This window comes from Amblyomma mixtum, chromosome 1 (genome assembly GCF_055824585.1).
Source record: "Amblyomma mixtum isolate Tamu chromosome 1, ASM5582458v1, whole genome shotgun sequence".
Classification (NCBI taxonomy): Eukaryota; Metazoa; Arthropoda; class Arachnida; order Ixodida; family Ixodidae; genus Amblyomma; species Amblyomma mixtum.
In genome coordinates this window covers 316,868,529-316,895,086 of record NC_143012.1, presented here as the reverse complement: position 1 = coordinate 316,895,086, position 26,558 = coordinate 316,868,529, and the positions used below count along the sequence as shown (strand labels likewise).

At 44.9% G+C, this 26,558-nt stretch overlaps 1 protein-coding gene across 1 annotated transcript; it reads left to right on the top strand.

The window, feature by feature from the left end:
* On the top strand, positions 1-25,936 carry DUBAI (Deubiquitinating apoptotic inhibitor). Its single transcript, XM_089567068.1, has 15 exons — positions 1-556; positions 1,575-1,681; positions 3,866-4,043; positions 5,244-5,369; positions 6,377-6,487; positions 8,708-8,935; positions 9,794-9,895; positions 11,763-11,912; positions 13,382-13,590; positions 14,817-14,910; positions 16,152-16,397; positions 19,382-19,614; positions 20,438-20,729; positions 21,512-21,781; positions 25,339-25,936. The coding sequence occupies exons 1-15, from the start codon at positions 365-367 to the stop codon at positions 25,489-25,491; spliced, it is 2,691 nt and encodes an 896-aa protein (XP_089423194.1). The 5' UTR covers positions 1-364; the 3' UTR covers positions 25,492-25,936.
* The last annotated feature ends 622 nt before the right edge of the window (positions 25,937-26,558 follow it).

Sequence of the window (26,558 nt, the reverse complement as noted above, 5' to 3'; positions counted from 1 at the left end):
GCCAAGCATAAATGTATGCTGCGAGTGGCTGCGAGTCATGGATGCCTGTGTCGCAAGCTGACTGTGGCGATCGTGCAACTAGGCGTTTTTTTGCAATTATCGAATAGTAGCTGCACGTCTGTGTAGGTTTAGCCATGTGAGTTATGTCCAAAAAGATTCAGCAAAAGATAGAAAATGAACGAAAGTGTCTAAAGGGATACTTACCGTATAAATGATGCTGAGTGGTGTTGAACGCCGTGAAAGGTCGATTTAGAGTTGAGGGATGATTGTCCAGTTTGTGTTCACATCAGAAGCTGCCCATCTTTCTTAACTCCCCTCGTATACTTGCTGATCGTGTCACCAGGCACGAAAGTACGTTTCCAAGATGCATCATATTCTTCAAGCAATCGTGAAATCCGACTCTCCGGATGAAGTAAAACGAAATCTTATCGAAAACAAGCTGATTCCAGCTGCCTCGAATCCAATTGACTCAAACGACTGTCAGTCGCTCCTTGAAGCATCTTGGGACCTCGCCATCAGGGGTGACACGGGTTTTCTTCAGAACGGCGGAATTCAGGTAAGTCGCCGTATAAACATAGCCGATCCCAAGCTTTGTTTTAGCTTGATTGTTAAACCAAGCTCTCTAAGCTGTGTCACCGACTCACCGTCATTTCTACAGTTTTGCGCGGATCAGGGTTTCATGCTAAATCTTGCTTCAGCTTTTTCTGCGAGCTGCCTTGTACTTCTAGCATGGCACATACGCGTAGTCTGTCCCGTAGAATGGTGTGATGATGGTGTGTTGTGAGCCCTTCTGGCGCGCGTATGAAAAACAATAATCCAACGCCTTGGGTACTGAATTTGACTGCCAAAAGTTGTACCGCAGCCCAGGATTGAACTTGGTTGTACTGCTTACCGCCAGCTGAACCGCAGCCGCATTTTTTATGCTTTGTTGCATTTGTCGGCCAGCCCTGTAAGGAGCACCATTATGAAGGTTCGCAGTCACCCGTTTTTTTCTGTGTGCGTGTTTGTTGTGAACGGCTGCATGCTGCTGTATCTTGGTACTAGGCTGGACAAGAGTCTCAGGTCAAAATATTCTGACTGGCTCTATCTGGTCTAACTGGATTGTGAACCAGTTCTTAATTGATTCCATCTTAAACCGGTTGATACCAGTTATTTCCAGTTGATGATTTTCATGGCTCAGAAATGCAAAAAAGTCAGTGCAGTGCTCAGGCTCTGAAAGCACAGAATATGCAAAAAAATGCCATCTCATCATTGCCAGACCTGTTAATTTGAGAAAACTTCAGTCCTCTAAACATTCCTAAATCTTATGCATCTGACAGTTGACCAGCCATAAAGACTTAAAGGCTGCCACTCCAGCGTTTACATTTCTTATAATTGACTCTGTACATAAAAGGCACCAGCGCATTGGTTTGGGTTCACCTCAAGCATCACTGAGCTGCTTGTAGGCAGGAATGTCTAATGATATATGTTGTGGTGCTCGTAGCAGTGCTTGTAGTTTTACAAGCAATAAAATGTTGCATAAAATGGGGTCACTTTGTTGACAATATATGCTGAAGCTTCTCATTTATTTGCAGGTGTTTACGGCGTGGTGCAAGCATCATAAAGCTGTACTGGCAAAGTTTATCACCCAGAATCACTTGAGAACAGCACTTACATCTGAAGAAGTCATGCATAAAGACAAGTATGCAGTGCAACATGTTCATTGCTGTGTATCTAGCATTCCTTCTGTACTCACTGCCAATGTTCTATAGGCTGTTTCATCATCACTGTTGAGGCTTGGTTGCTTTGTTGCCATTGTACCTTTTTTGGCTTTGGCACCAAAGCACATGGGGATGTAGATGCATTGAAGGTTATTACCTACGTGTGACATGCTCTTTATTCTGTGGTACTGTAACATTGTGTTTAATAACCACCCAAAACAGTTGTCGGTTGGCTGTCATGCTTTAAGGTGTTTTTATTAGCGCACCATTACTTCGCATAGGAAACCTCATTATTGGAGTTGTTTTTTACAGTTTATTAGTGTGCAACCAGTCAGACTGAAATTCACTTTCTAGGTAGCTCTCTCTTGTTCTTTGATTCATTCATTCAGAAAATTGTAATAAAGATGGCTTGATACTATAAAGGAAGAGTGAATAAAATATGCAGCATTCATATTCAGCAATCACTATAATTATCAGTGTGAGCACACAAGCAAGCAGGGTATTTATCACCACCAGCATATTTTGTTGGGTAATTCATTTTGGTTAGACCTTTATGATTACAAAAAATCAGTAGCATTTGTGAGTTGTTAGAGTAAGTATCTGGATGAGTAAAATGTTTGGATTAAATTCAGGATATAAGAAACTCATCATTTGTTAATTGAAGTGGTGCCTGACATTTGTATCTGGGCATTTTTACTGAAGGCAGCAGGAAAGGGAAACCAGTGTAAACGAGGTATTTCATTGCGAAAAATGTTTGCATTTTGCAGGAAGTTATTCGCTTCGTAAAAGAGTGGTATGAAGCTGCTCTTTAAATCCACCCATAAGACATTCAAAGCCTAGCTTTATCAGTAATTGATGAGAGCCAAACTAAAGGATGTGTGGTCAGGAGGTCGTCAACTAGGTCTCACTAGCAAAATTAGTTTGGATCTTACGGGGTGTCCAAAAGGCAGCTCGTGGCAAAATGGAGCTTCGTGTGTTGCTAGCTGGTGAGCATTGGCTTTCTTAGAGATATTCATTTCGACTGGCTGTCTGTTTGCACTCATCTCAACTTCATGCTTATGGCTATGCTATTACTGACTGTAATGTGGGCTGAGGCTGAGCTCACCTTTTGTCAGCTATTCCTTTCCAGAGGAAGAATTACTGCTCAGTGCCACTGTTAGCAGACGTAAATGACTGGCACAAATACTGTCAGAAGAATTCATACATAACAAGACTTATGCTGTATTCTTTAAAATAGCAAGTCATACTTTGAGTTGTAGATCTGTGAGGCCATATATGGCACATGCATTCTGAACTGACTCTTCAGAATACTTTGTTTAAATGGCATTTTATGAGATCTTTTGTTGACCCTCTGCATAAAGAGTATGTTACTAGAATTGCAAGCAAATTATGCTACCTTTCTGCCTGCACATAATCTTGATTGTTTTTTTCCTTGATGGGAGTTAACTACTATTAGTGTAACCATAATGGTAATATGGTTGGCTGGCTTACTTTATTCCTTAAATAGTAGTTTATTGGCTTTTGACAAACTTTTTGATTTTGATTTTGACAGTTTTGTATAGTATAAAACTTCAGTAAAACGGCGAGTTGAGCGAGTTGGTACATCTTGAGAAAAAAACAGCGCAGGAACAGGGACACAAGAAAAGAAGACGACGGGACAGGCGCTGACTAGCAACTGAAGGTTTATTGCACGGAACACGAAAAAAAAATATACTCTACAGACAACCAGGAGCACGCATGATCTATGCCAACAGCACTGATTAAATGTTACAATCAGCCATGATCTTGGCCATGATCTTCCAGCCATGATCTTGGCTGGAAGATCATGGCTGATTGTAACATCTAATCAGTGTTGTTGGCCTCGATCATGCGTGCTCCTGGTTGTTTGTAGAGTATATTTTTTTTTTCTTGTTCCGTGCAATAAACCTTCAGTTGCTAGTCAGCGCCTGTCGCGTCGTCTTCTTTTCTTGTGTCCCTGTTCCTGCGCTGTTTTTTTCTCTCTGCATAGTATAACTACATTTTTCCACCCACATGGCTGCAATATCTGTTGATGAAATTAGCACATAAATATTGTGCATAGCATATCATGATGACATTGCAACTGCAGTAATGTCAGCTTTATTAATATATCAAATATCGGCTGTTGGTTGTCTGCGTGGCTGCAGGATGCTTCAGCTGTTGTCAGTGGTGTTGTCGCACATGGAGGATGACCCCACGTTCCCCAAGATGTGCTGCGTGGTGCAGACTTACTGCATTGGCTACCTGGACGAGTGCACTGGCTCCCTCTCGGTGACATGTGCCATGGTGTCCCTCCTGGAGCGCTTCCCACAGTGTATGCCCAAGGTTGGTTCTGTTGGCCCAGAGTGGCTGGCCCTCCAATAATGTTTTTGCTTGCCTGGGTCACATCATTTTTGTGAAGCGTAATTACAGCGCTGTTTTCCTGCTTAAAATTATATTAACGTCATTGCTTGAAAACAGAACACAAGATTGATATTTTCATTGTCTGAGCAGCTTTAGTTTAGATTTCCTGGAGAGAGGTGCCAAGTGTGACATTGATAGTCAGGGGTAATGTATCTAATCAAGGCCACAAGGCCTTGAGGAACACAGACACATTACGCATTGATATTTCTTGGTGTCTTCCTAGCCACACTCGTTTCATTGCCATCCTCTGTGCTTGGAATTATATTAACTTCACTGCTTGAAAACAGGACTCAGAATTTATATTTTCATTGTCTTACTGTTCCTGCCGAGGAGCTTTAGTTTCCTGAAGATAGGTGCCGACTGTGACATTGATATTCAGGGGCAGTGCATCTAATCGTGGCTACAAGGTCTTGAGAAACACAGGCACATTGCACATTGCATATTTCTCGGTGCCTTTCAAGCCTCACGCAGTGCATTTTCCTCCTCTGTGCTTGTCGCAGAGACCTATCTTTAGCAGCTCTTAATATTACTGCTTATATCTGGTGACACAATGCCGCTATTCATTCAAATAGGTCTGGTACTTTCAGAGACCTAGACTAGGGATCCTCAATTTTCACGGCTTCGGTGAACCACAACAGCTTTCAAAGGTTGTCCAGGTACCCTGTGTATCGTGCCTTCCTGGCAGTCCAATGTGCATTGCAAACGGAGCATGCATATGCACAGCCCCTCAAAAAATGCCCAAATTCAGTTAATAATGCATGTACAGTGAAATGGACTCCTTTAAGTGATTACAGTACGGTCAGTCCCAAAATGAATGGCGTTGATGGAAAGGTGAGGAGGGGGGGTGCTGAGATGCATGGATTTAGGAACCCAAAAAGTCCTCCAAGGAATGCAAGCTTTCTACAGAACCCAGTTGGTAAACCCCCAACCTAAACCTTGCTGTGAAAATTTTGCTAGCAATTAATTGTTATTCTTTAGTATTGTTGGCATTAACGGTGATTGAAAGAAGGCATTAAATTTTAAATAAATTAGAAATGCAGTCGAAATTGTGGTCTGTGGGTTCCTTTAAAGCCTGTCCAAGCTTAGCACTGGTGTAGCTTTGGTGCCTTGTGTGATTTGCAGAAGGACCAGCTTGGAAAGCTATGCTCCATCCTTACATACTGCGTGGTGTCTGCACCCTGCCCTACACAAGCACAGGACCTCAAGTCTTACATCAAGGACGTCAACAGCGTGGCCGTTTTTATCAAGGTATAATAATTTACAGAAGTGTTAATGCTGCTACACTTCACATAGAGGGCCGTTGCCATTTCACCAGAGTACATGGGGTATATGCCGAGTCAGCATGAACCTTATTAATGAAGACCTCTTGGGAACATGCGATGCGGGTCTTGCACAAAACGTGCTCGCACTGTGGGCTCCACTGCTGTGCAGGCCTTGCCCATTTACTCTGGCAATGTATTGCATTTGAAACCGGTAGAATGGACATACTGTCCCTGCTGACCACAGATTACGATAACATGTTGCTCATGGATACTGGCACACAGCTTGTATTTGCTGCCTATGGGAGCCAAAGTGGCCTGATCAAGATGGTGTAGGGGTGCCAATTAAAGCCCACGCCGCTGCGGTGGCTCAGTGGTTATGGTGCTCGGCTGCTGTCCCGAAAGACGCGGGTTCGATCCCGGCCGCGGCGGTTGAATTTCTTTGGAGGAGAAATTCGAGGCCCGTGTACTGTGCGATGTCAGTGCACGTTAAAGAACCCCAGGTGGTCGAAATTTCCGGAGCCCTCCACTACGGCGTCTCTCATAGCCTTAGTCGCTTTGGGACGTTAAACCCCATAAACCAACCAACCAACCAGCCAATTAAAGCCCCTCTGATCGCGTCCAGCTGTACCAAAATGGACAGTACACTGACTCAGACCTTGACTAACACTCTTTCCTCCTTTCCTCGTTTCCCCCCCTCCACAGTGGCCTTGTGCCTTCCTTACTTTCCTTTCCTTTCAGTCTCTGAGTGAGTGAGTGGTTCATAATACCAGCGTTATTAATATTGGCTATTTCAGCAATGTATAGAAGTATTGCCGACACAGTATTGGAGTATCAGTATTGGAAACCAATTTTGGTTTGGTATCTTATATTGGCATCGGAAATACAAAAAAGAAAACAAAGTGTGTTCATTATGCAAGTAACTAGACCTACATGCATGGGGGAATACTTGGCATGGGGGAATACTTGTGATGACTGTAGTTCTTTTTTGTGCAGTCTGTCTGGACCCTGTCCGAACCAGCACTGCGCAAGACTCTCGAGGTGGTTTCGGCCATCCTCACCAGCAGTGAGGACAGGTTCGCCTCTCCACTAGCCGCCATTGTGGAGGTGAGAAATTTCATTAGCAGTCTGCATACTAATCTTGTTGTCACTGAAATGTGCAGATTTTTCCCATCTGCTTCTATCATGGCCTTTTTTGTTTTCAAAACATCTGGTTGCCTTCTCACACTCACACCATTGATGAAGTCCCCCTTCCTTATGTCTGTATGTGGCAGTTTTTGTTGTTTCTGAGGTACTGTTATGAGTAGAGGCTGGATTTTTAGGCACTAAAAAGCACGTTTTAGGCACCATAAATAGGCGGCTAAAGATGCATTTTAGGCACCTAACGGAGAAAAATAGGCACTATAAACTTTATCAAAAGTGCACACAGTTCCGAACTTCAGCGCGCAGTATCTGCCGTAAAATAAAACAGCAGGAATGATTTGGGACCTTAAGCAAGGTGCGAACATTAGAAACTATTTTTTTAAGGCTGTCGCGCAACCTGTCGCACAATACACATGCTTCAGCAGAGCAAAAGGGACGGTTACCAACCGTTTTAAAACACTTTGGTATACCTCGAAACAAAATTCACTTGTCGTGTACAAAAGTAGAAACAGTGAACACCTTAACAGGAGGCCATGCATTTAGAAATTGATAGAAACATTGTAAATTCAAAGCATCTGACAAATGAGTTAAGGCTTCGCTCACACAGGAATTGAACAGTGTTTTATAGTTTGTGGCTTCACATATCTGGAGCCACGCAACTATCAAATTGTGCTTGCCATTAGAAGGGTCTGGAAACCATAAATACGAGATGCTAGAAAATGTTACACACAGTGCTGCATGATGCGGAATATGCCGAAAAGTATCATAGTTCTGCACGGGCCTATGTGCATCCATGAGGATCCATGCTAAAATAAACATTATCCATCTAGAAATCACTATTAAAGTTATGGAAGCAGTAGCAGACAAGCACCATCTCCAGGTTGATGGACTCAAATTTACGCCTCTTATCAGTAAGAACAAGCTCGTATGCTGAAAAGGAACGCTCAACATCAACGGATGTTACAGGAGCGTGCTTGTACTTAGGAACATTTGATGGCTTTACACTGTTCAGTATCATATAATGTTCACCGGTAAGTACTCCTGAAATTTGCTTGAGGACAGAGAACCCCTCGTTTTTGTCCAAGACGGACTGCAACTTTGCGCAGATTTTCTTGGCAACTTCTCCGTGAGGAAGAGCGGCGATTCATTGCTGCACATTCTCAATTAGTCCAATGTTGGTAGTGAGCATTACACCCCCACATTCCATTTTTTTTATAGTGCTCGCAAGAAAAGTGAAGTTAGCGCACAAGTAGGCGAGGTCTCCTTGGAGGTTGTCCTGAGAGAGGGCAGCTTGAGCCCTCCTGACTAGAGCACTCTCATCACCTGAGAAATTGTTTATGACGGTCTTCAGGTCAAAAAGGTGGTAGTTGTAGTATTCAACGGCTTCCAGCCACGTTCCCCAACGTGTGATGATAGGCTCCGGCGGGAGAGGCACTTCCGGCACCTGCTTTTTAAACACGCACACATGAGAAAGCGCTTTCAAAAACACACCCTTGACTGAAGCAATAAGTTCATTAACGTCCTTGAAGTGCTTTCCGAGTTCTTCATAAAGAAAAAAATCTTCTTCAGAAAAAAATCAGTTAAAGTGTTTCCAGCAGGTTTATGGAATATTTTACAGTTGGTTTCAATTCGAGCCAACTGGAAATTATTTGGACGAACCTATAGCTTACTTCGTATACTTTCCGAAATGTGTTGCCATCTGGTCAACTACCACTTTAACAGCCAAAGTCATCAACAAACTGCCACGATAAAATGGCAGAAAATAGGAAAAAAGTCGCTTCGATATTTTTGGCTGACGTGGTTGGTATTGTGTACACAGCCGGCGTAGGTGCAATGTTCACCACAGCCAACTGACGAGGTCATCTAATGTTGCTACATGTGAGTTCTACTCAAAACCGAAATGGATTCGAAAGCAAACAGAATCTGAAAGCAAAACCACAGCGTATTTCAGGCCCCTTTTCTGTAAAATAGGGCATTTTTAGGCACCGACGTCGGAAATAGGCGTTTATAGGCACTGACACCCAAAATAGGCATTTATAGGCACTATAAAAAGAGTATTAAACGTATTGTCAACACCTAATTCGTGCTGATATGTAAAAATGGTGCGCCTACAAAGCGTTGAAAAAAATATGCATTTGCCTAAAATCCGGTGTCTAGTTATGAGAAAGGTGTTTGGTTGTGCAGTTGCTGCCTGTGTCCCTGGTGTCAACGGCCACTAGCTCCATGAACCGCACCCTGAGTGGCTCAGCAGACGTGGAGCCTCTGGTGCTGGCATCACACAGGCTGCTGCAGTGCTTGGCCTGGCCTGGCATGGGCTCTATGCACCTCTGGGTGATGGCCGCTCTTCGCGGATTTGTCACCACAGGCCGCTTTTCTGCCATACGTGACCTTTTCGAGTCCTCCGTCGACATGGTGAGCCTCTGTAGCTGCTGCTCATGCCTCTTGTCATTTTCACTCGGCGTTAAAGGCAGAAGGCTTGTCTGGAGAGTGAAAAAGGTGTTGTACTGCAAGGCAAGGATAGTGTCATGCTTGGGCAGGCTGTGGCTACTCGGTGTCAGAGCCAAGGTGTGAGCACAAGTGCAGCCAGGCATATACAGATATTAACACGGTGCCACAGACTAAGTGGTTTTTCTCAGAGTTCAATTTCTCTACTCTATATCACACCACTTCCAGCTGTGTACAGCTACTATAGAGGTTCCAGTCCAGCTCTTGGATGAGGACAATTTGGATTTCAGTTGTTAAATGCTGCTTTCTTTCTTAGCTCTTTGTGGTTTTTCTTCATGCTTCTAATTAATGCCTGCACTTAAGTGTGACGACATATCTTTGGCAGCAGAGTAAGGTTTTGTGGCTTATTTGCTAAACAAGAACGGGCTGAAAATTTTGACAAAAATTTTCTCCGCATTTTGTACAACCAAGTTGCAGGCCACCACATTTCAGATTCTGCTGCATTTATTGAAAACACTCTTGGTGATGGTTTTCTGGAACTCTCACGTGTTGCGTATCATCTTATGAAGTAGCCTATTTGAAAAGTCGCTCCTCGCTGTCTTTAGCTTGCTCATTTTCCTAGCTTATGCCACACTTTTATAAGTGCCATTCAGTATGGTGATTGTTCATCCCGCTCATCTATACCTGCGTAGCATTGCCAGTATTGTGCTCTTTTCTTCAAAGCTTGGGTATGCAACATGCTTTTGCTGGACATGAATTTTTTTTTACTGCCATCTCATCAATTGCAGTATTTTTCATGTAACTCTTGTGTGTTGTCTCTCGCAGGTGTTCTCCAGAGCTCTGCAACCACTGACCCGCAAGTGCGCATTTCCGGTTCTGACCTTCATGCTGTTGTCGTACCAGCAGTCGCCCACTCTCTTCCACAAGGTGCGTCCTGGTGCCCGCACCAGCCTAACACAGTGAACATCAAAGTCATTTATTTATTTATTTCAAGATACCCCTAAAGGCCCTCTTCACGAGGGTATTACATAGGGTGTGGCAAAAATTCAAATATGAATGTAAAAGAAACATCTAACATGAGTAACAGAGGAAAAAAAAAACAAGAAAAGAGCAATATCTGGCATTCAGCAAGTATCAAAATGTGGTGGAACAACAAAATGCAAAATTACCACCTGCTAATGTTGGTACTCTTTAAGGGGTTATGGAAGGGCCAAGAGTGTAGAGCTTTTCTCTTTTGAGGTAACTTTTCTCCTCTGTTTTGCTTTTCAAACTCTCAAAAACTCTCAGTTAAGTGAAAAGAGCCTTCATGTTTACTAGATTGCGCTGATTTTTTTTTTTCTGTGGTGCCACAGTCCTGATGCTGTAATTTGCTGGATTCACAAATGTTGATTGTCAGTTTTTGTCACAGGAAGTAGCTTCCTCATTAAGCACTGAAATTATATTGTAAGGTTGAATAGCATTCTTCGATAATTGTCACAGTTATGAAGGGTTGCAAAAGAGCTAGACCACTGGCCACTGCAAGGAACAACTGGTTTCATGTACCTTGGAATTGTGTTGCTGAAAAACTTCGTTGTGGCAGACGTAACCAGAGGTAGCACTTTCCCGTTTTTGTAATGGATGCAAATTAAAGTGGCAATTTGTCCTATGTTTAAATTTACGATTTGCTCTAGCTGGATTGTTTACAGTTATACTAGCTTTAGTAGGGGTAGCAATGCCTCTTTCCTGCCTTTTGGTTCCTGTCTCATTATTTGTAATTAGGTTATGCATCCGATGTGGATCATTGATGCATGCTCTACGTGCCATGCGGGGGTTTCGGCTTAGGATATTCGAGCACTGTTTCAGGCTCCGTAATGGTAGGGAAAATTGAGTGAGGTTTTTCTTGCGCTGAGGAGCTTGTGGTTTGTTCAGGTAGGCACATAAATCGGCAAACAATCTCACCAGAAAGCGTCACATACAGGCGAGTCTTTCCTGAGCTTTATCTAGCAAGTCATGGTCATCAATATGATTGCTGTGTATCTCACCACTGTTTCAGTATCCATAGAATATGTGGGCATGGACATAGATATAATAGCGAACAAGCATTTTTACGCAGTGTATGGGCGGTCTTGCCTTACTCACTGGTTCTGTTCTTGCTTGTGCAAAAGCAGGCAGAAAATTATGTGCTGTTAGCCAGTTGGCAGGAATGCATAGTAGAGGATTTGGCACATATCTGGTGCAAAGTCAAGCACTAATCAGGAGATGGCACTGACCACTGGGACATAGTAAAGCTTAGTTGCAGGGAAACTAAAATGGAGCAGTTATTGTTTTCTTGTTTTTTTCAGACCCAGTACTTTTCTTGGGCAGCACAAGCTGCATCTTTACATCCCTGTGTGCAGTTAAAAATCTTTTCTTATGATTACTATGTAATATATGTGGTTGACATTTAGTTACTCAGATTTGATGGGGCTGCAATATTATTTTAATGGTCTGATCAATAAAAGGCGGGTTGATGCTTCAGTGCAGTCTGGCCTGTTTACGTACAGTTAGGTTAGCCTCTTTACGTACAGTTGGGTTAGCCAGACTGTGAAACTAGTTAAGGTCAAGCATGTGTCCACTGTAGCCAGTCCTTGGCTTGAATCTGAATGACAGGCTTCTGTGGACTCCATGTAGGGGAATGAGGTAGTTAAAGACCCTGTTTTTTAGGTTTGGGTTGCTTTGCTTTTGTTCATCGTGCTGATTGAGGTCTTTTGTGTGTTTTTTTTTTCCCCATCCCCCTTCTGTTTCCATCTGCCTTGCTGCTGATGGAACCTGGCAGGTCCTACCCCATTTGCCAGCATTTGTGAAAGAATTGCGCAAGGAGAACAACGAAGAGGTTCTTCAGGAGCTGGCGAGCCTCTCTTACACCATGATGTTCCTGCACTCAGGGTTTCCCGACCTCTATGACCCTGTGCTGGACACACTCAAGGTAAGACACATGTCTGGGGAGATAGTTTGTAAATTAATTACCATATAATCTCATGTAAGGGCTGCACCCCTGTATTGTCTGCACTCCCTGTTTTGGGCTAGATAATTGAGAAAAAACGGTTATGTGTTTGTTTTCTTTAATTTGCGTATCAGCTGCACCTTCAAAATTCACACCCGATTTAAAAAAAAAAAAAAGTGCAGCCCTTGCACAAGTTTACACAGTAACTGGAAACAAGAACAAACCCATCATCGTCGGGTGTCATGGAGAGATCTCAGGGTGCATTCGTGAACTAGCTGCTGACATGCCGAGCTTTTTTTCAGTGCCACTAGGCAACAGGACATAGGACAAGAGCAGCAAACATGGCACTGTGATTGTCTTTTGTTCTGTGTCCTGCTGTCTTGTGATGTTGAAAAAAAGCTTATTATGGATCACCAACATGCCCAATCTGCCGTTCTTCTGTTGACATACCAACGCAGCTTACAGATCAGTACATCTCTTGGAAACAATGGCCGCACTGCGTACTGGATTTTTAAGAAACTTCTGGCTTTGTCTCTGCTAGAGAGTATATAGTTTTTAATGGCATTTACAGGTAATGTGCATTTTGTGACTTGGTTAAGTGGCAGGGCATGATGGGAAAATTTTCTGGTCTTATTATTACTAATGCTTTTTTTGCTGTGTGAACTGGCGCCTTGTTTGATCAGTCAATGAGGGCCAAATTTTGAGTGAGTTCAGGCGGAAGTACCAGTAAGATTTTGCAGCTTTATAGTAAGGCTTGGGATTTTGAATATTTTCACACAGTTGAAGAAACCCACAAAAGAATTAGAGTGTCAGAATAATTCAGGGGGCCCTAGCAACAGAGAATCTCAAAAACATTTCAAAGCAAGCACTCATGAGAAACCACAGAAATACAAAGATAAGGTTATGAACTGCTTTGATGTTATCACAGGTGAAAGTTATGATAGTTACGAGAGGCAAAAGACTTGATAAGACATTGCATAAGTGTGCAAGGAGTTGTTTTTCCTGAAATTAAATGACATATTTAGAATCAGCACAAAAAAACACACGTTCCCTGAAGATTGCATAATTGTGACTTCATTAATAAAAATGTTTTCTCAGAGATCAGGGACCTTCTCAAAAGCTTTCAGAAGCACTAAAGAAGGCAGAAGCGTATTGACTGTTATGGCGACCGCTTTGTCTGTGGCAAATTTGGTTTTGGGGTTTATGGGCCGGGGGTTGCAGCTTCCAGTGGGAATGATGTCCTATCTAGGGTACTATTTTGACGCGGCCAGTCTTGTAAGGATGGCAAGGCCTAGTGGTTCGTGCTTCGATTCAGTCCACCACTTTGTGAATGGAGGATATGTCAGGGCTTTGTCAATTTAGTCCACTGCTTCATCTATTCAGGATATGTCACGGCTGTGTCGCTTTAGTCCACTGCCTTGTCAATACAGTCCGCCACTTTGTCGATGCAGGATGTGTCAGCGGTGGCACCAGCCACAGAAGAGATGCAGCAGCTGCTGAGCCACTACCGTCTGGGCTCTGCTGGAGAGCGCTACATTGGAGGCATCGTGGGTGAGGCACCCTTGCTGGTGCGCCGGGAGGCTGAGCTGGTTGGGCTTGTCAACCTGGGGAACACGTGCTACGCCAACAGTGTCCTCCAGGCACTCTACATGACCTCACGGTAAGGGGAGCTCTTAGAACACGTGCAGGCACATTGCGCATAGCACTGGTCGCATCGATTTTTGTCAGATAGTACTGTCATTGTGCACACTCAATGCATTCAATCCGAAGGACACTTTTTGGGCATTGGTACTAGTCTTGGTTTGCCACAGGTAGCGTTGAGGGCGATACTGCGACGTCTTAGTGTAATCTGCTTCACTCCCCAGTTTCTGTCGGCAAGCCTGGCAAGCAGTGTGTGCCCAAAGCGACCGCTGTTGAAAGTAAAGGCTTTTTGTTTTTTTGGAAAAGAATGAGAAATTTGCCCTTTTTAGGGGGGAAGAAAAGCAACGGGGAGAGTTGTGCTATGTTCCACATCCCCTCTTTCAATAGAACACCTTTATCAAACCCTTACAGGGCACATTCTCAGGCCTGTCAACTTTCCCACCCAACTGGACACCATTTTCATCCTGCGCAAAGTTTATAGAGCACCCAGGGTGAAGCCCTTGTAGAGCCCCTTGCGTTGTACTCTGGCTGCAGGCCACAATTTGCTTCATGTGCAGTGCCAATCAGTGAAGAAGGGTTGGCACCAGGTCTCGCAGCATGTGGAGTGCAATAAAATTTCACTTCTGGGTCACCAGATCTGTCAGAGCTATGGCAAGGGAGTCTAGATCTATGACGCATCCACCTGCATCTGGAACGTGCGCACTACTTTTCAGAACCTTACTCCTGTCCTTCCTGCTGATTGCAGTTCCCGGTCCGTGTTTGTTAACCAGGATCTGAACTATTGCAGCCATGTCTTCCGTCTGGCATTACCTTGTCTTTTCGCTCCTCACAATGGCCTATGATACTCCATCGTATAACCAAGACATTCAAGCTAGACATCAACGCTTGTGACAACGTCGTGTCTGCTGACTCACTCAAACCGGCCTATGTTGCCGCTCTTGCTCTCTTGCGCTCGTCCTCCCACCCACCCTAACCTTGACCCTGCCACCCTTCTGTGCAGCCTCATCCAAGTATGTCCACTGAACTGGCACCGTGGCATGGGCTTTAGGGCAGGGGGCCATACAGCAACCCTCGCATTGCTATAACTCGTAAACCAAGCTGCCCTGAGAGCAAGACAGACAAGTCACTGCGTGCAAGTTGAAAAAAAGCTGTCTGACATGCAAGTCTTGCAATGATAGCTCTGTTTAGCAATAGCCTTGTGTAGTTGTGTAGTCCAGTAAATGCAACGGTGCCCCTGTTTTTCAGCCTGAGGAACCAGCTGCTGCAGACCGACACCATACCACAAGGCACAATCCTGAAGAGCCTGCAGGAGCTGTTTGCCTTCCTGGCACTGTCACAGGTGGGTCACACTGCGGATCACGTGGTGAATATACTGCATGTTGACTGCATAAGTGACCTCTGCTTTTGAACACTTGCGGTTGGCATTTTGGGCTGTTAGGTATCAAAAGGACGGATAATTTGGAAAGTTGATTTTTACTTTTGCGGAGCATAAAGCAAAACCAGGTTAGGCATAAGGAAAGAGAACAAATGACAGATACAGGCACTACTAACAACCGAAGGGTTTTTTTGAATGGCACAGAATTTGCCCTGATATGCAATGCACATCAGGGCAAAAAATGAAAGAAAGACATGGCAACTGCCACTGTAACTAAGCAACAGTGTGCAGTGTGTAATGGCAGATGCAACAGTAAATGTGCGGCTCCGTCTCCTAGAGCAGTCCGACCATCTAGTTTCAGTTTCACTTTTCTGAGCCTCATGCCAGCCCACAAGGATGGCTGCTTGCAGCCAGCATCAGCCAGCCAACCGACGTTTCGGGCGCTGATTGGCACATAGCTGGTGTTTTCTCCCGTCCCTTCCCCTTTTCTTCCCGTTTCGGTGCCACATAGTGTTTCCTTCGCTTCCGTCCGTGTGGTTCCATTTTTCCAGTGCACTGAAACTGGGCGCTCATCACACGCCACTCGCAATTTGTGCAATGAAGCCTCCTCATACGCAGCAGTGCCACTTGTGAAGGGAGTGACGCTGTAGCAGTGGCGCTCCACCACGTTGCATCGTGAAGGTAGCTGGGGAGGCCCTTACGATTGTGGAGCAGTTCTGCTTCTACTTTCCAGACGCATTGCATGCAATAAAGCATTGATGGAAACGTGAAAAGCAGTTATTATTGTGCTATTCCCATCTTTAAATTGAGCAGCTGTCGCCCAGTCTTTTACCAGATTAATTTACTGTGATGCAAGCAGTTCTTGACCAGTTTTTTTCGGGATCATTTGATAATTTTAACTTTTGGATAATTTGAACATTTTTTTTTGTTCCTTCAAGTTTGAATTAATGAGCTTTTATTGTATCACCTATATTGGCTGCCTCATTGAACGTCACCTGCAGCAGCTGTATTAGGCAGAGTTTGCTGGACGAACACCTCACATTCTGCCCCATAGTTCTTAAGAGCTTCTATTTTTAATGCCAACAACTCCATTGCATGCAGAGGCATCTACATTGAGCATACTGGTAGCGCATGCTAGGGAGGCTTTATATGGCCTTATATGTAGTTGTGCCTTCCATTTTGTATGGCCCCATTCCTTGATGCAGCGGCCAGCAGTGTGCCCCGAAACCTTTCTCCGCAAGTCTAAGCCACCCTGGTTCGAGCTGGGTGAGCAGCAAGATTGCTCCGAGTTCCTCCGCTACCTGGTGGACTCATCCCATGAAGAGCAGAAAAGCCGAGGCTTCCAGCTAAGTGTCTCTCAGCTGGATGGGCCGGGCTTACCCAATCGGACCTTGATCCAGGAGATCTTTGGTGGAGTGATCTGCACAACGTATCACTGCTTAACCTGCAATGTAAGTTCCTTGATATGCTTTGCTTCTCAAGCACCTCTACCCGATGTCTGAATGCGTTGTGCTGCCTACATTGCATGGAATGAGAAAAAGGAGAAGGTGAAAAAGTGAACTAGTCCAGTAGGATGAGCTGAGCTTGCTTCATGCCCTCAATCTTCAGCTCACATCATGCACTGTGCAACAAATGCTCTATTTGCAATTATTGTTTCTCTGAAAGGCTGTTTTACTCATTGTTTTCAATCTGGATATAATGAACCTCTGTATAGCAAATTCCTTGATATTACGAAATTTCTCAATTCCCCAGCGCCGCCCCCATTGAAGCATGTGTTTTGAGACTTCCATGTAAATAAAGGTTGCGGCAGTTGACCTTGACATAACGAAGTCTCTAGGCCAACTATCTGTTAGCTTGTACTGACATGAATTTTGGCTGAAAGTTTCATGACTGCAAAGCACTAATTTTCTTGAGAGGAATGTCTGCGATCGCAGCGAACGACCGCAGTTGACACAACATGCCGTACGTGCTCCAGTGCCATCGGCACATCTTCGCTGCTTTTGCCTTTGGAATGTCATAGCACATGGCACTACAACATTTCATGCTCAAAAGCAGTGAAAAATAAAAGGATATAGAGAAAAAGACACGGCACAAGCAGCATGGGTCCATCACCGTTGCTTGGCTGTTCTCGTGATTCAGGCACCAATAGCTCTTACAGGTTGGGAGTGGGGATGGCGGAGTGTGCTGGCAATGCAAGGCAAAGAGTTTGTTTCCTGTGCCAACAACAGCGGGCAGACCGAGAGAGGGAATATGTGGAAAGAAGCAGGTGCCTCCATGGCTGGTCGCGCCGCTCGCGCTCTCCTCTAGATCGGCCGCTGTCTCCCTCCTTCCCCACTCCCCAACCCACTCATAATGGCGTTGTGCAAGCCGCAGCGGAGATGGTGGTGGATATCACTGCGATCAGGAAACGTTTCTTTGTATTTTATGACTTGAGCAATAAGGTTTTTTGTGAACATTTTCAAGGTGATTTCAGCTGCATTTATTTCTTAATTTGGTTTCTGTTCTGCGTTGTCCTTTCGAGTCTCGTCACGAAAACTGCATGTAACGAAAACCTGGATGTAACGAAAAATCCCAGACTTTTTTCAGTTTTGTTATGTCCATGCTTAACTGCAACATATGTATGAACACACCTAGCATGCTCACGTGTCTTTCTTTTTTAGGGTACTTCTGTTAGAACGAACTTCTAAGACAAATAAATTTTCTGATCCCATAAAGTTCTTTTTAAAGGGAGTCTACAGTACAGTCAGTTTGTCAGTCAAAGCCTTGTGACAATGCCTGCATTGCAGTTTTACCTTTGCAGAGGTGAACCATTTAAAACAAGGGGTTCAATGGAAAGCTGTTTAAAACCCTGAAAATTGTCAAGAGTTTAAAACAGCTGCTTCTACAGGGAATCTGTTGTAGTTGAATTTTGATTTTGAATCAAATAGGTATCAATTGAATAATTTGACTTGAATTCTTGAATTATTTGAATTACAAAAACAGTAGTTCCCTTTACACGAACTTGAAGGAATCAGAAAATTTGGCTTATCAGTAGTTCGTCTTAATAGAAGTGCCCTGAAAAAGATATATGGGCATGCTAGATGTTTGGTTTATGGTTTATGGGGGTTTAACATCCCAATGCGACCCAGGCTATGAGGGACGCTGTTGCGGAGGGCTCTGGAAATTTCGACTATCTGAGGTTCTTTAGCGGGCACTGACATCGCACTGTAGACTGGCATCTAGGGTGCATCTTTATATCTGTTACACTAAACAATGAGTAAAATAGCCCTTCAGAGAGAGGATAATTGCAAATAGAGCGTTTATTGCACTACACATGAAGTGAGCTGAAGACTGAGAGCATAAAAGGAGCTCACATTGTTCTACTTGAAAAAGGTATTGGTCTCGTTTTCTTTTTCATCATCCCTCTTTTTCTCACTCTATCCCACAGTGGCTGCTCTTTGTGTGTATGTTTTAACTCTGATTTTTGCTTTCCATTCTGCTCTGAGTGCTTTGAAGGTGCCCAGCAGGGTAGCTGTGCAACACTGTCTTATCTCACTCCACTTGCAGCGTAGCTGGCATCTTTTATTGGCTTTTTTTCCTCCTGGTGAAAACTTCCCATATGCTACTATCTGTGGCTCGGCACCTGTCTGCACCTGTCTGCATAGCCTGACCTGCATGCTTCCCTAATGTGTGTGCACCTTGCTTCCTTGTGGCACGACAGACCTGATGCATGCTTGCCCTTGCGGGTACTACCACTATCACTGGTGAGCGTAGAAGGTGCGCAGGAAAAATTAAATGATAGAGACAGTGTGGTCAGTTTCGGGCATTAAAATCACTTGAACGGCTGCCATCTGCATTGTACTACTTGAAACTGCTTGTTCCGGGCATGTATGAACTAAGAGCTGAAAAGATGAGGCAAGCCATTTGTGGTGTTTGTCATGCCCTTCAAAAAGCCTGTTGCACCCCATGGCACATTCATAGGCCTTTCAGCCTTGGTGTGTGAAATGTATCTGGGGCCTTTTTCATTTCTGTACTGTACGATGTCAGTGCACGTTAAAGAACCCCAGGTGGTCGAAATTTCCGGAGCCCTTCACTACGGCGTCTCTCATAGCCTTAGTCGCTTTGGGACGTTAAACCCCATAAACCAAACCAACCAAACCATAAACCAAACCTTTTTCATTTCTTTTTTTTGTTGTTGTTGTGCCCGTAATGATAGTGGCATGTAATGGGAATGTTGCATTCCCGTTACATGTCGCGTGATGGCACCAATCTATGATTCACGTGGAAAAATGTGCTTGTATTTCGCGCTTCATGTTGCTGCATACATACAAAAAAGTGAGTACTGCAGTTCCTGTACCTGCAAACTTTGCCTACAATTTTGGAAAATTGTAACCATGTGTACATTTCATTACTCCCCCCCTCCTCCTCCTCCTCGCCCTTTCTCATGTGAAACCAGGGTGAGAGCAAGAATGAAGAGGCCATCACAGACCTCCATGTGGCCTTCCCTGTGGGCTCAGTGCCCCGGGGAGCAGGTGGCACTGATGGCAAAGCATACCAGACAAGGTCTACCACCAAGATGGGCGCGGCAGAGGGCCAGAAGGACGTTGTTGAAGATGCTCCCAAGGCACTCTCCTTGGAGGACATGCTGGAGAACTACTTTGCACCTGAGAGCATGGAAGGCGAGAACAGGTGCACGCTTACTCAGTTTGTCATGGAGTGAGAATATGCAAGAGTGAAAACTTGTTGTCTGGCACAGTTGCAAGCAGACAACCAGAAAAGTGTCGCATGGACAGGGGCTTGTATGAAAGCACACACATTGATAGCACCTTCTGGAATGGGATGCAGGTATCTTGCGTTATGCTGTGCTAAGGGAGTGGTAGTGAAATGGACCATAGAGCATGTTTCAGAGTGGCTGCACATGGCACATTGAGGACAACGGCAGCCATTCTTGCTCTTGGGAAAAGTCGATCCTATGGCTCTTGCTTGATATGTTGATGTTTTCCCAGGATCAAAAGACGCTTTTGCCGTATAATCTTGTGTAAGGGCCGCACCGGTGTATGGGCTGCACCCCTTATTTTTAGTTGAGAACCGAAAATACGGTTGCACGTTTTTTAAAATTCATATATGTGCTGCACCTCCAAAATTCTCACCCAAATTTAAATTAAAAAGTGTGGCTCACACGAGTTTATATGGTATTGCTGAGAAAATTGTGTTTAAAAATTTTTCCACCACTCGATTTAAATTCGTGACATCTACACTGAAAATGACTCCTTGATCAACATTTGGAAGTGAGTGTCAGCGTAGCCTCGCCTCGGGGATCTGTGACAAAAAAAAACTTAGTCGATGCACTACAGTTTACTCACGAAATAAGCCGGTGATGGCGACACCTCTGGGGGGGGGCAGAGAGAGTAGTTTCCTTACGTGAACAATTCTGATTGAAATGGCTGCCGCCATCTTTGCCGTCCACATGGCCATTTTCAAGATTTTGTGTTCTGCGCCCTTCATGTTGCAGGTACCACTGCAGTGTGTGTGGCACGCTCAGGGACGCCCGCCGCACTGTTGCCCTAGCCGAGCCCCCACAGCACCTGATGCTGACGCTGATGCGCTTCTCGTACGATGGAGCCACGGGTACCCGGGCCAAGATCCTTCGGGAGGTGGCCTTCCCTCAGACATTGAAGCTGCCTTCCAACTGTGGCCTGAGCAGCCAACAGCAGGCCACCTATGTTCTCTATGCTGTTGTGGTTCATTCAGGCACGTCGGCTGACCGCGGCCACTACTATACCTATGCCCGCTACTCCAGCCAGGTCAGTGGCCACTGTGCACTTAATAGGGCCTTCTTTTTTTTTTTTTGCAAAGCATCAACCTTGTACATCACACTTCACTGTGACCAGGCATGATATTTCTTTGTTCAGCTTCTAGCACCTCTTAGCCAATCTGCGAACATGTTGGCAATGATGTCTCAGTGATGCTGCTTCCATTTGGAGAAGAGGGGTGGGGGCAGAGGAGAGTACACTGGAGCTGCGAGTCTTTTTGCTGCTAGTTGGAAGCACAACTTGGAGAATCCTACTTGCCACACATGAGATGAAAGTGCGGGACAAGAGAGCAGAGTACAGTTTTGCCGGTACCTGCACACAGCTGCTGTTCTGTACTTTCATGTTCAGTAGACGAAGCAGTGCAGCAAGAAGTCTGTCAGTGTTTCTGAAAGGAGAGAGGGCATCAAGTCTGCCTTTTACTTTATGTGCGTCCTATGAACTACAGTAGCAATGAGAGTGCTGTTCCTGTTGAAAGGGTCACTGTAGGATCATTCGTTGTTCTCAGAAAGGCAACTGTTGGATTGTTTTGATAGGAGCCGGCAGGAAACTGCTGTGTTTTTCTGTGTGTCGATGCTGTGGGTGACAGGCATCAAATTGATGTTGACAGGAAGCGTGTCCACTCAGAAATTCCTTACACAATGTCCACTTCTGCTGCTGTAGCCAGTAGGTGTGTGCTAAAAGCAATGCCCTTGGAAAGGATTATTCTGTAATGTGGCCTGTCTTTTCTTCCCTTTCATACCTGCTGCTCGCGACGTGCTCAAACTGACACCCAGGAGTCACTGTCCCCTCGCAAGTCAGCCTATCGGTCAGGGGCCCCTGATCCACTGTGCAAGCGGTGGTACTTGTTCAATGACAGCCGGGTGTCAGCCTCATCGTATGCCAGCCTGCAGGGGTTGACTGGGCGGTTCTCTCAGGACACAGCATACGTGCTGTTCTACAGGCAGATGGACAGTGGCCTGGCCTACCAGGATGCCGCACCAGGAGACTTGCTGCACTCAAGCCTCCAAGATATGGTTGACATTGACAACGTCAAGTACTTCGAGGTGAGACCGGGGTCTCTGGCATATATTTAACTGCAGGTAGACATTTTTGTTGATGCTGCTGAGTTTCCGCTGCTTGTGGGGTTTACCTGCGCAAGTGTGTAAAGTGGCACCTTGCCTGCATAACGCGGGTTCGGGCCAAAGCAAACCGAACGCACAGCCAGCTTTTACCATGCGTCTGCGCTCTCGCTCCGAAGGAAGGAAGATGCCATTATTCTTCAGCACGCGTGTTTATTACACAGTAAACTGCATTACAGAACACTGCACTAATCTCCAGGCCTCAGTACAACCTAAAGCCTTGCCTCAGCACCTGGAAGTGGACCCGCAGAGCCGCATGCACAAAGACTGTACATGTGTGACGGCACAGCTAAGACCAATCACATGCCGCACGGCCACCCAAAGAGTTAAATCACGTAACACAACGCAAGGGAGGATGGGGAGAATGCGTGGAGCAAATCTTGACAACACAGGTCGCATTTCGATGGCCCATCGTGCGTAGTCACCTGCAATGGCCGGTGATGACGGAGAACCAGACAAATCAGGCTCTCCTGAATATGGAGTGTCAGTGCCGCACCAGCGGGCGACGGGACTCTGTTCAGACCTGGACTGAAGCATACGTACGAGGTGTGCACGTCAACCCTTAATAAAATTGGCCTTAGGATGATTCTATAAACTGACTGACATTAACTTGAAGTCATTTCAACCACTGGTTTTCAACTGTCTTCATAACAAGGGGTCAAAAGTGGTAGGTATTTGCACCGCTGTCCTTTCATCGTATGAAAAGATTTGAATTGGAGGTAAAAAATGCTTCAAAAACATTTATGACCAGTTCGCCGGTGGAATAGCTTAATGCATTGCTCGCAGAATAAATCTTATCATCTTTGGAGCATGACAGCCTTAGATGCTTATGCGCTATGAAACCCAGCACAACACAAAACTTGGCATCTAGCTTTGGCTCTATACGTTCATGCAGACCTGCACTTGCACGGTCGACCGCCATTATAGCGTCTTGGTGTTGCGGATTGCTCCCTTAATATGTTCATTCACACAGCGATGGGCAGATGGAGTAGTGTGTGCTCTGAAATGCTCATTCATTTACAAATGAATAGACTTTTGTAAGCCTGTAATTGCCCTCCTAGCTGTGTGACGATCATCGTCTTCATAAACTTGATCACTCAAGACTAGCACACTTTATGTTTTCTTAGGCTTTTTTCACTGTTATGAACCATTACACCTCTGAGTAGCAGTGCTAGTTGTTTTCCCCACTTTCGTATGCTGGTGCCCACTCCAAAACAAATTTCTGACCACTAGTGCGTCCGCTGTCATCTTCACTCATCTCAAACTTGTCACGTAACTGAAACAATGTTGACCCTTTCTGATGAAAGGTACCAGCCTGAAAAGTGCATATTACCCATATTATGCTCGAAAACCTCCACATCTGTTTTGAAGCATTGAATTACTGAAGCTGATACCTTGAGTGAGCCAATTAGAGGCAGTGCTGTCATGCAAAATCTAACCTCAAAACAGTTGTTTTTTTTTTTAATTAAGCCCTCAAACTCCACCATGCGGACGCAAGCGACGCTGAAGTAGCACAAAACACCAGTGATGGGTCTATCAGCATCCGAAACAGTTCTTAGCTCGGTTAGATTGGCTGGCTGACTGCTGGCTGATGCTGGCTGGTCGAACCACTGTCATTTCAGGCTGGCGTGAAGCTGAGAAAAGCGAAAATGAAACTAAGCAGTCACAATGTCCTCGGATTCGGGGCTGCCCGTTCGTCGTCACGCCTGCCATCGCGCATGAAAGATTTGCACGAAGTCTCTGCAGCTTGGAGCTCAGGTCTTGAGTAGGGCTATTTCAACAATCTCTTGCTGCACTGATAGTACCTGAACACAGCCTCCCTTCAGGAGCCCGTTCGAATTAACCGGTGCAAGACTTGTAGCATCCAAATTAGTGAGCGTCCGACACCGTAGACTTACACGGGCGTTGGCCGGGACTGAGCCAGCAGTTTGAATTATCTGAATTTTCAAATTAACGGGGATCAATTTAGCAAGCTTTTACTCTACCCATTTCCATAAGAAAAAGCAGATGACCAGTGAAATTCAGCAGTACAAATGGGTGCCAATAAAGGTGCTGGCGGTGATGCTGCCTAGTGGCATGAAATGCAAACATCCTGTGCTGTACTTAACTGTGGGACCACTTATTAAACAGTCCACCAGCTTTATTGTAAGTGTCTGCACATACCTGTGAATGTTAATTTTATTCCTCATGGAAACCAGTGCCTGGAAATACATGATCATCACTAACACCAAGGTCATGTCACTGCATGATGAGGGCCTCTTTCAATGCTCTCCAATTACCCCTGGCTTGCACTAACCTCAGCCACCCATCCCGGCCAAACACGATCAGTGCTTGGGGAAGGTAGTGTCTTTAGGGATTATGTACCACCATCATACAATCGGTGCAGTGGCTGTTGTGTTCCGGTGCTAAGCTCAAGATCACAGGATTGAATTCTGTCCGTGGCAGCTGCATTTTAATGGGGTTTAAATCCAAGAATGTCTGCTTGCTGTGCGATGTCATTGAACATGAATGAGTCCCAAGGAGCCAAGATTAATCCTTAGCCCTCGTCTGCAGCACCATTTGTAGTCACAGTACAGCCTCAAGATGTTACAATCCACTTATTAGCATCACCATCTCTGTTATGATGCTGTTTTGTTGTAACTATAATGATTTTGTGAATGTTGCACATACAGGATGTTTTGTTGTGCACATTCAGCATAACTTCCCTTGGCTCTGTTAGTGTATCAGTACTATCACTTTTCTGCATTACTTTTTTTCTCATTTGCTAAAGGTGCACTGAAGAGGATTCTGAACATGTCTTTTTGCCGCGGGAACTCGATCCACACGCTCCTAGCATTCTTAGAAACAGTGACTTATTGCCCTGTGTGGCCGATTTCCCCAATTAAAACGAATTAACGTCCGGCTCCCGCCGTTCTTTTTGAATTCCGCCTCGTACGGTGGGCGGAGTCGACCAACGCGTGGAGCGCCTTTCACCCAGTCCCGTGGAGGCTTTGCTTTCGCTTTATTTTGTTTTTTAGGTTTCCATGAATAGTTTCATTCGCAGATAATATAGCCGCAAAATAAGCCCGAAGAAATAAAAATAAGCGCGGACTATTTGCTACTACGGACTACTACGCATTACTCCGCCGATGGCAGAGCGGCAAGCCGCCACGGGACTGGGTGAAAGGCGCTCCACGCGTTGGTCGACTCCGCCCACCGTACGAGGCAGTATTAAAAAAAAAAAAGGTGGGAGCCGGACGTTAATTCGATTTAATTGGGGAAATCGGCCACACAGGGCAGTAAATCGCAGTTTCTAAGAAAGCTCGGAACGTGTAGATCGAGTTCCCATGGCAAAAAGACAAGTTCAGATTCCTCTTCAGTGCACCTTTAAGTTCATGCCATTTTCGTGGAGCAAAAGGTTAAAGCCTAAGGCAGTGCTACATAATGAAGACTTGGTTGGAAACAGTGTAAGTAACTACCTTTCATGCGACTGCTGCTTGCAGGAGCAGGAAGCTAAAAGCAAGCGTGCCCGCTGGTCCTTCAAGACCGGCAATGCTGGCGACTCTTTTGAAGGCGGACCTTCTCCACCGTCTGGTGGGTGTGGCGGCGGCATGGGAGGCGGTGGTCTCAGCAGCTTGCCACACATGGTTTTCTAGCAAAGAGCCCCTGTCGCTCTCCCTCTGCTGTGAAGTGCAACAGGTAGCCAAAGAACTGGGGAAAATGGGTACCATTTACATGCTGGCAAGAAACCTCCAGAATCTTCTCGAAAACTGCAGGATGCAAGACACTCACACTCGGGCATTCTGCCGACATTCATGCAAGTTTTCCATCAACTAGGTTTGCAGTGGCCGACCACTATAAGCCCGTCATATGTGATAATCATGTAAATTATTTGTTTTGTTAACAATGCTGTGATTAAAAAATTGCATTATTGCTGTACATTATCATGAGTGAATGTGTAACCCTGCTGCTGGTTTATTTTTCAATTTTAACCTGTACTTCCTAAACGAGTATGTCTTTTAAGTGTAAAAAGGAAACCTTTTCTATCCTGAAAAAAATTGCCGTCCTATGAGTGCAAATAAAATGTCATGTTAAGTGATAGCGGCAGTACTCTTTCTTTCATTAATCCCTGTTTATGAGTAGTGAGCTTCTGATGGTGCATAACATTGATACAGTCCCATGGTCTAAAAAGACCATAGGAACAACAAAAAACTTTTTTTCATAGCCAATTTCATGCTGCTTGCCTGGCCTTCAAACATACCACTCTTTTCATGGCTGTCAAGATAACGTTCATTTCAGATCATGCATGCATTTGTTTGTTAAGAATATGAAATCATTCTGAACTACTAAAAATTATTTCATCAGCTGCTAGGCAACAGTGTTATCTTCCTTGAGAGGCTTCGGGCTGTTCCTGTCACAGTAGTGTGGGTAACTAGTGAACAAAAGTGGTCATGGTGATCTCGGTATGATGGTTACATAGTGGTTACAACACTAGGTACTGTTCTGCATTCGGGCGCACAAACAGCTACAGCCGCAACTGTGTCGTCTTCCACTGTTTTACACAAGTTCGAAATCTCACAGCAGAGTTGGTCACTGCTGTGATGAGGGAGAATTTCAAGCTGACTAATGCAGGTGTACTTTGCATGAAGCACTTTCGTCAGAGCGGCTGCATGCAGAGCTTGTCCTTAATGTGATCTCCAAGAATTTCTGTCAAAAATTATTT

Coding starts and splice junctions, on each gene's coding strand:
- DUBAI (XM_089567068.1), top strand. CDS start 365: ATGCATCATATTCTTCAAGCAATCGTGAAATCCGACTCTCCGGATGAA. Junction 4,044..5,243: donor TCCCACAGTGTATGCCCAAG/GTTGGTTCTGTT, acceptor TGTGATTTGCAG/AAGGACCAGCTTGGAAAGCT. Junction 11,913..13,381: donor CTGTGCTGGACACACTCAAG/GTAAGACACATG, acceptor TTGTCGATGCAG/GATGTGTCAGCGGTGGCACC.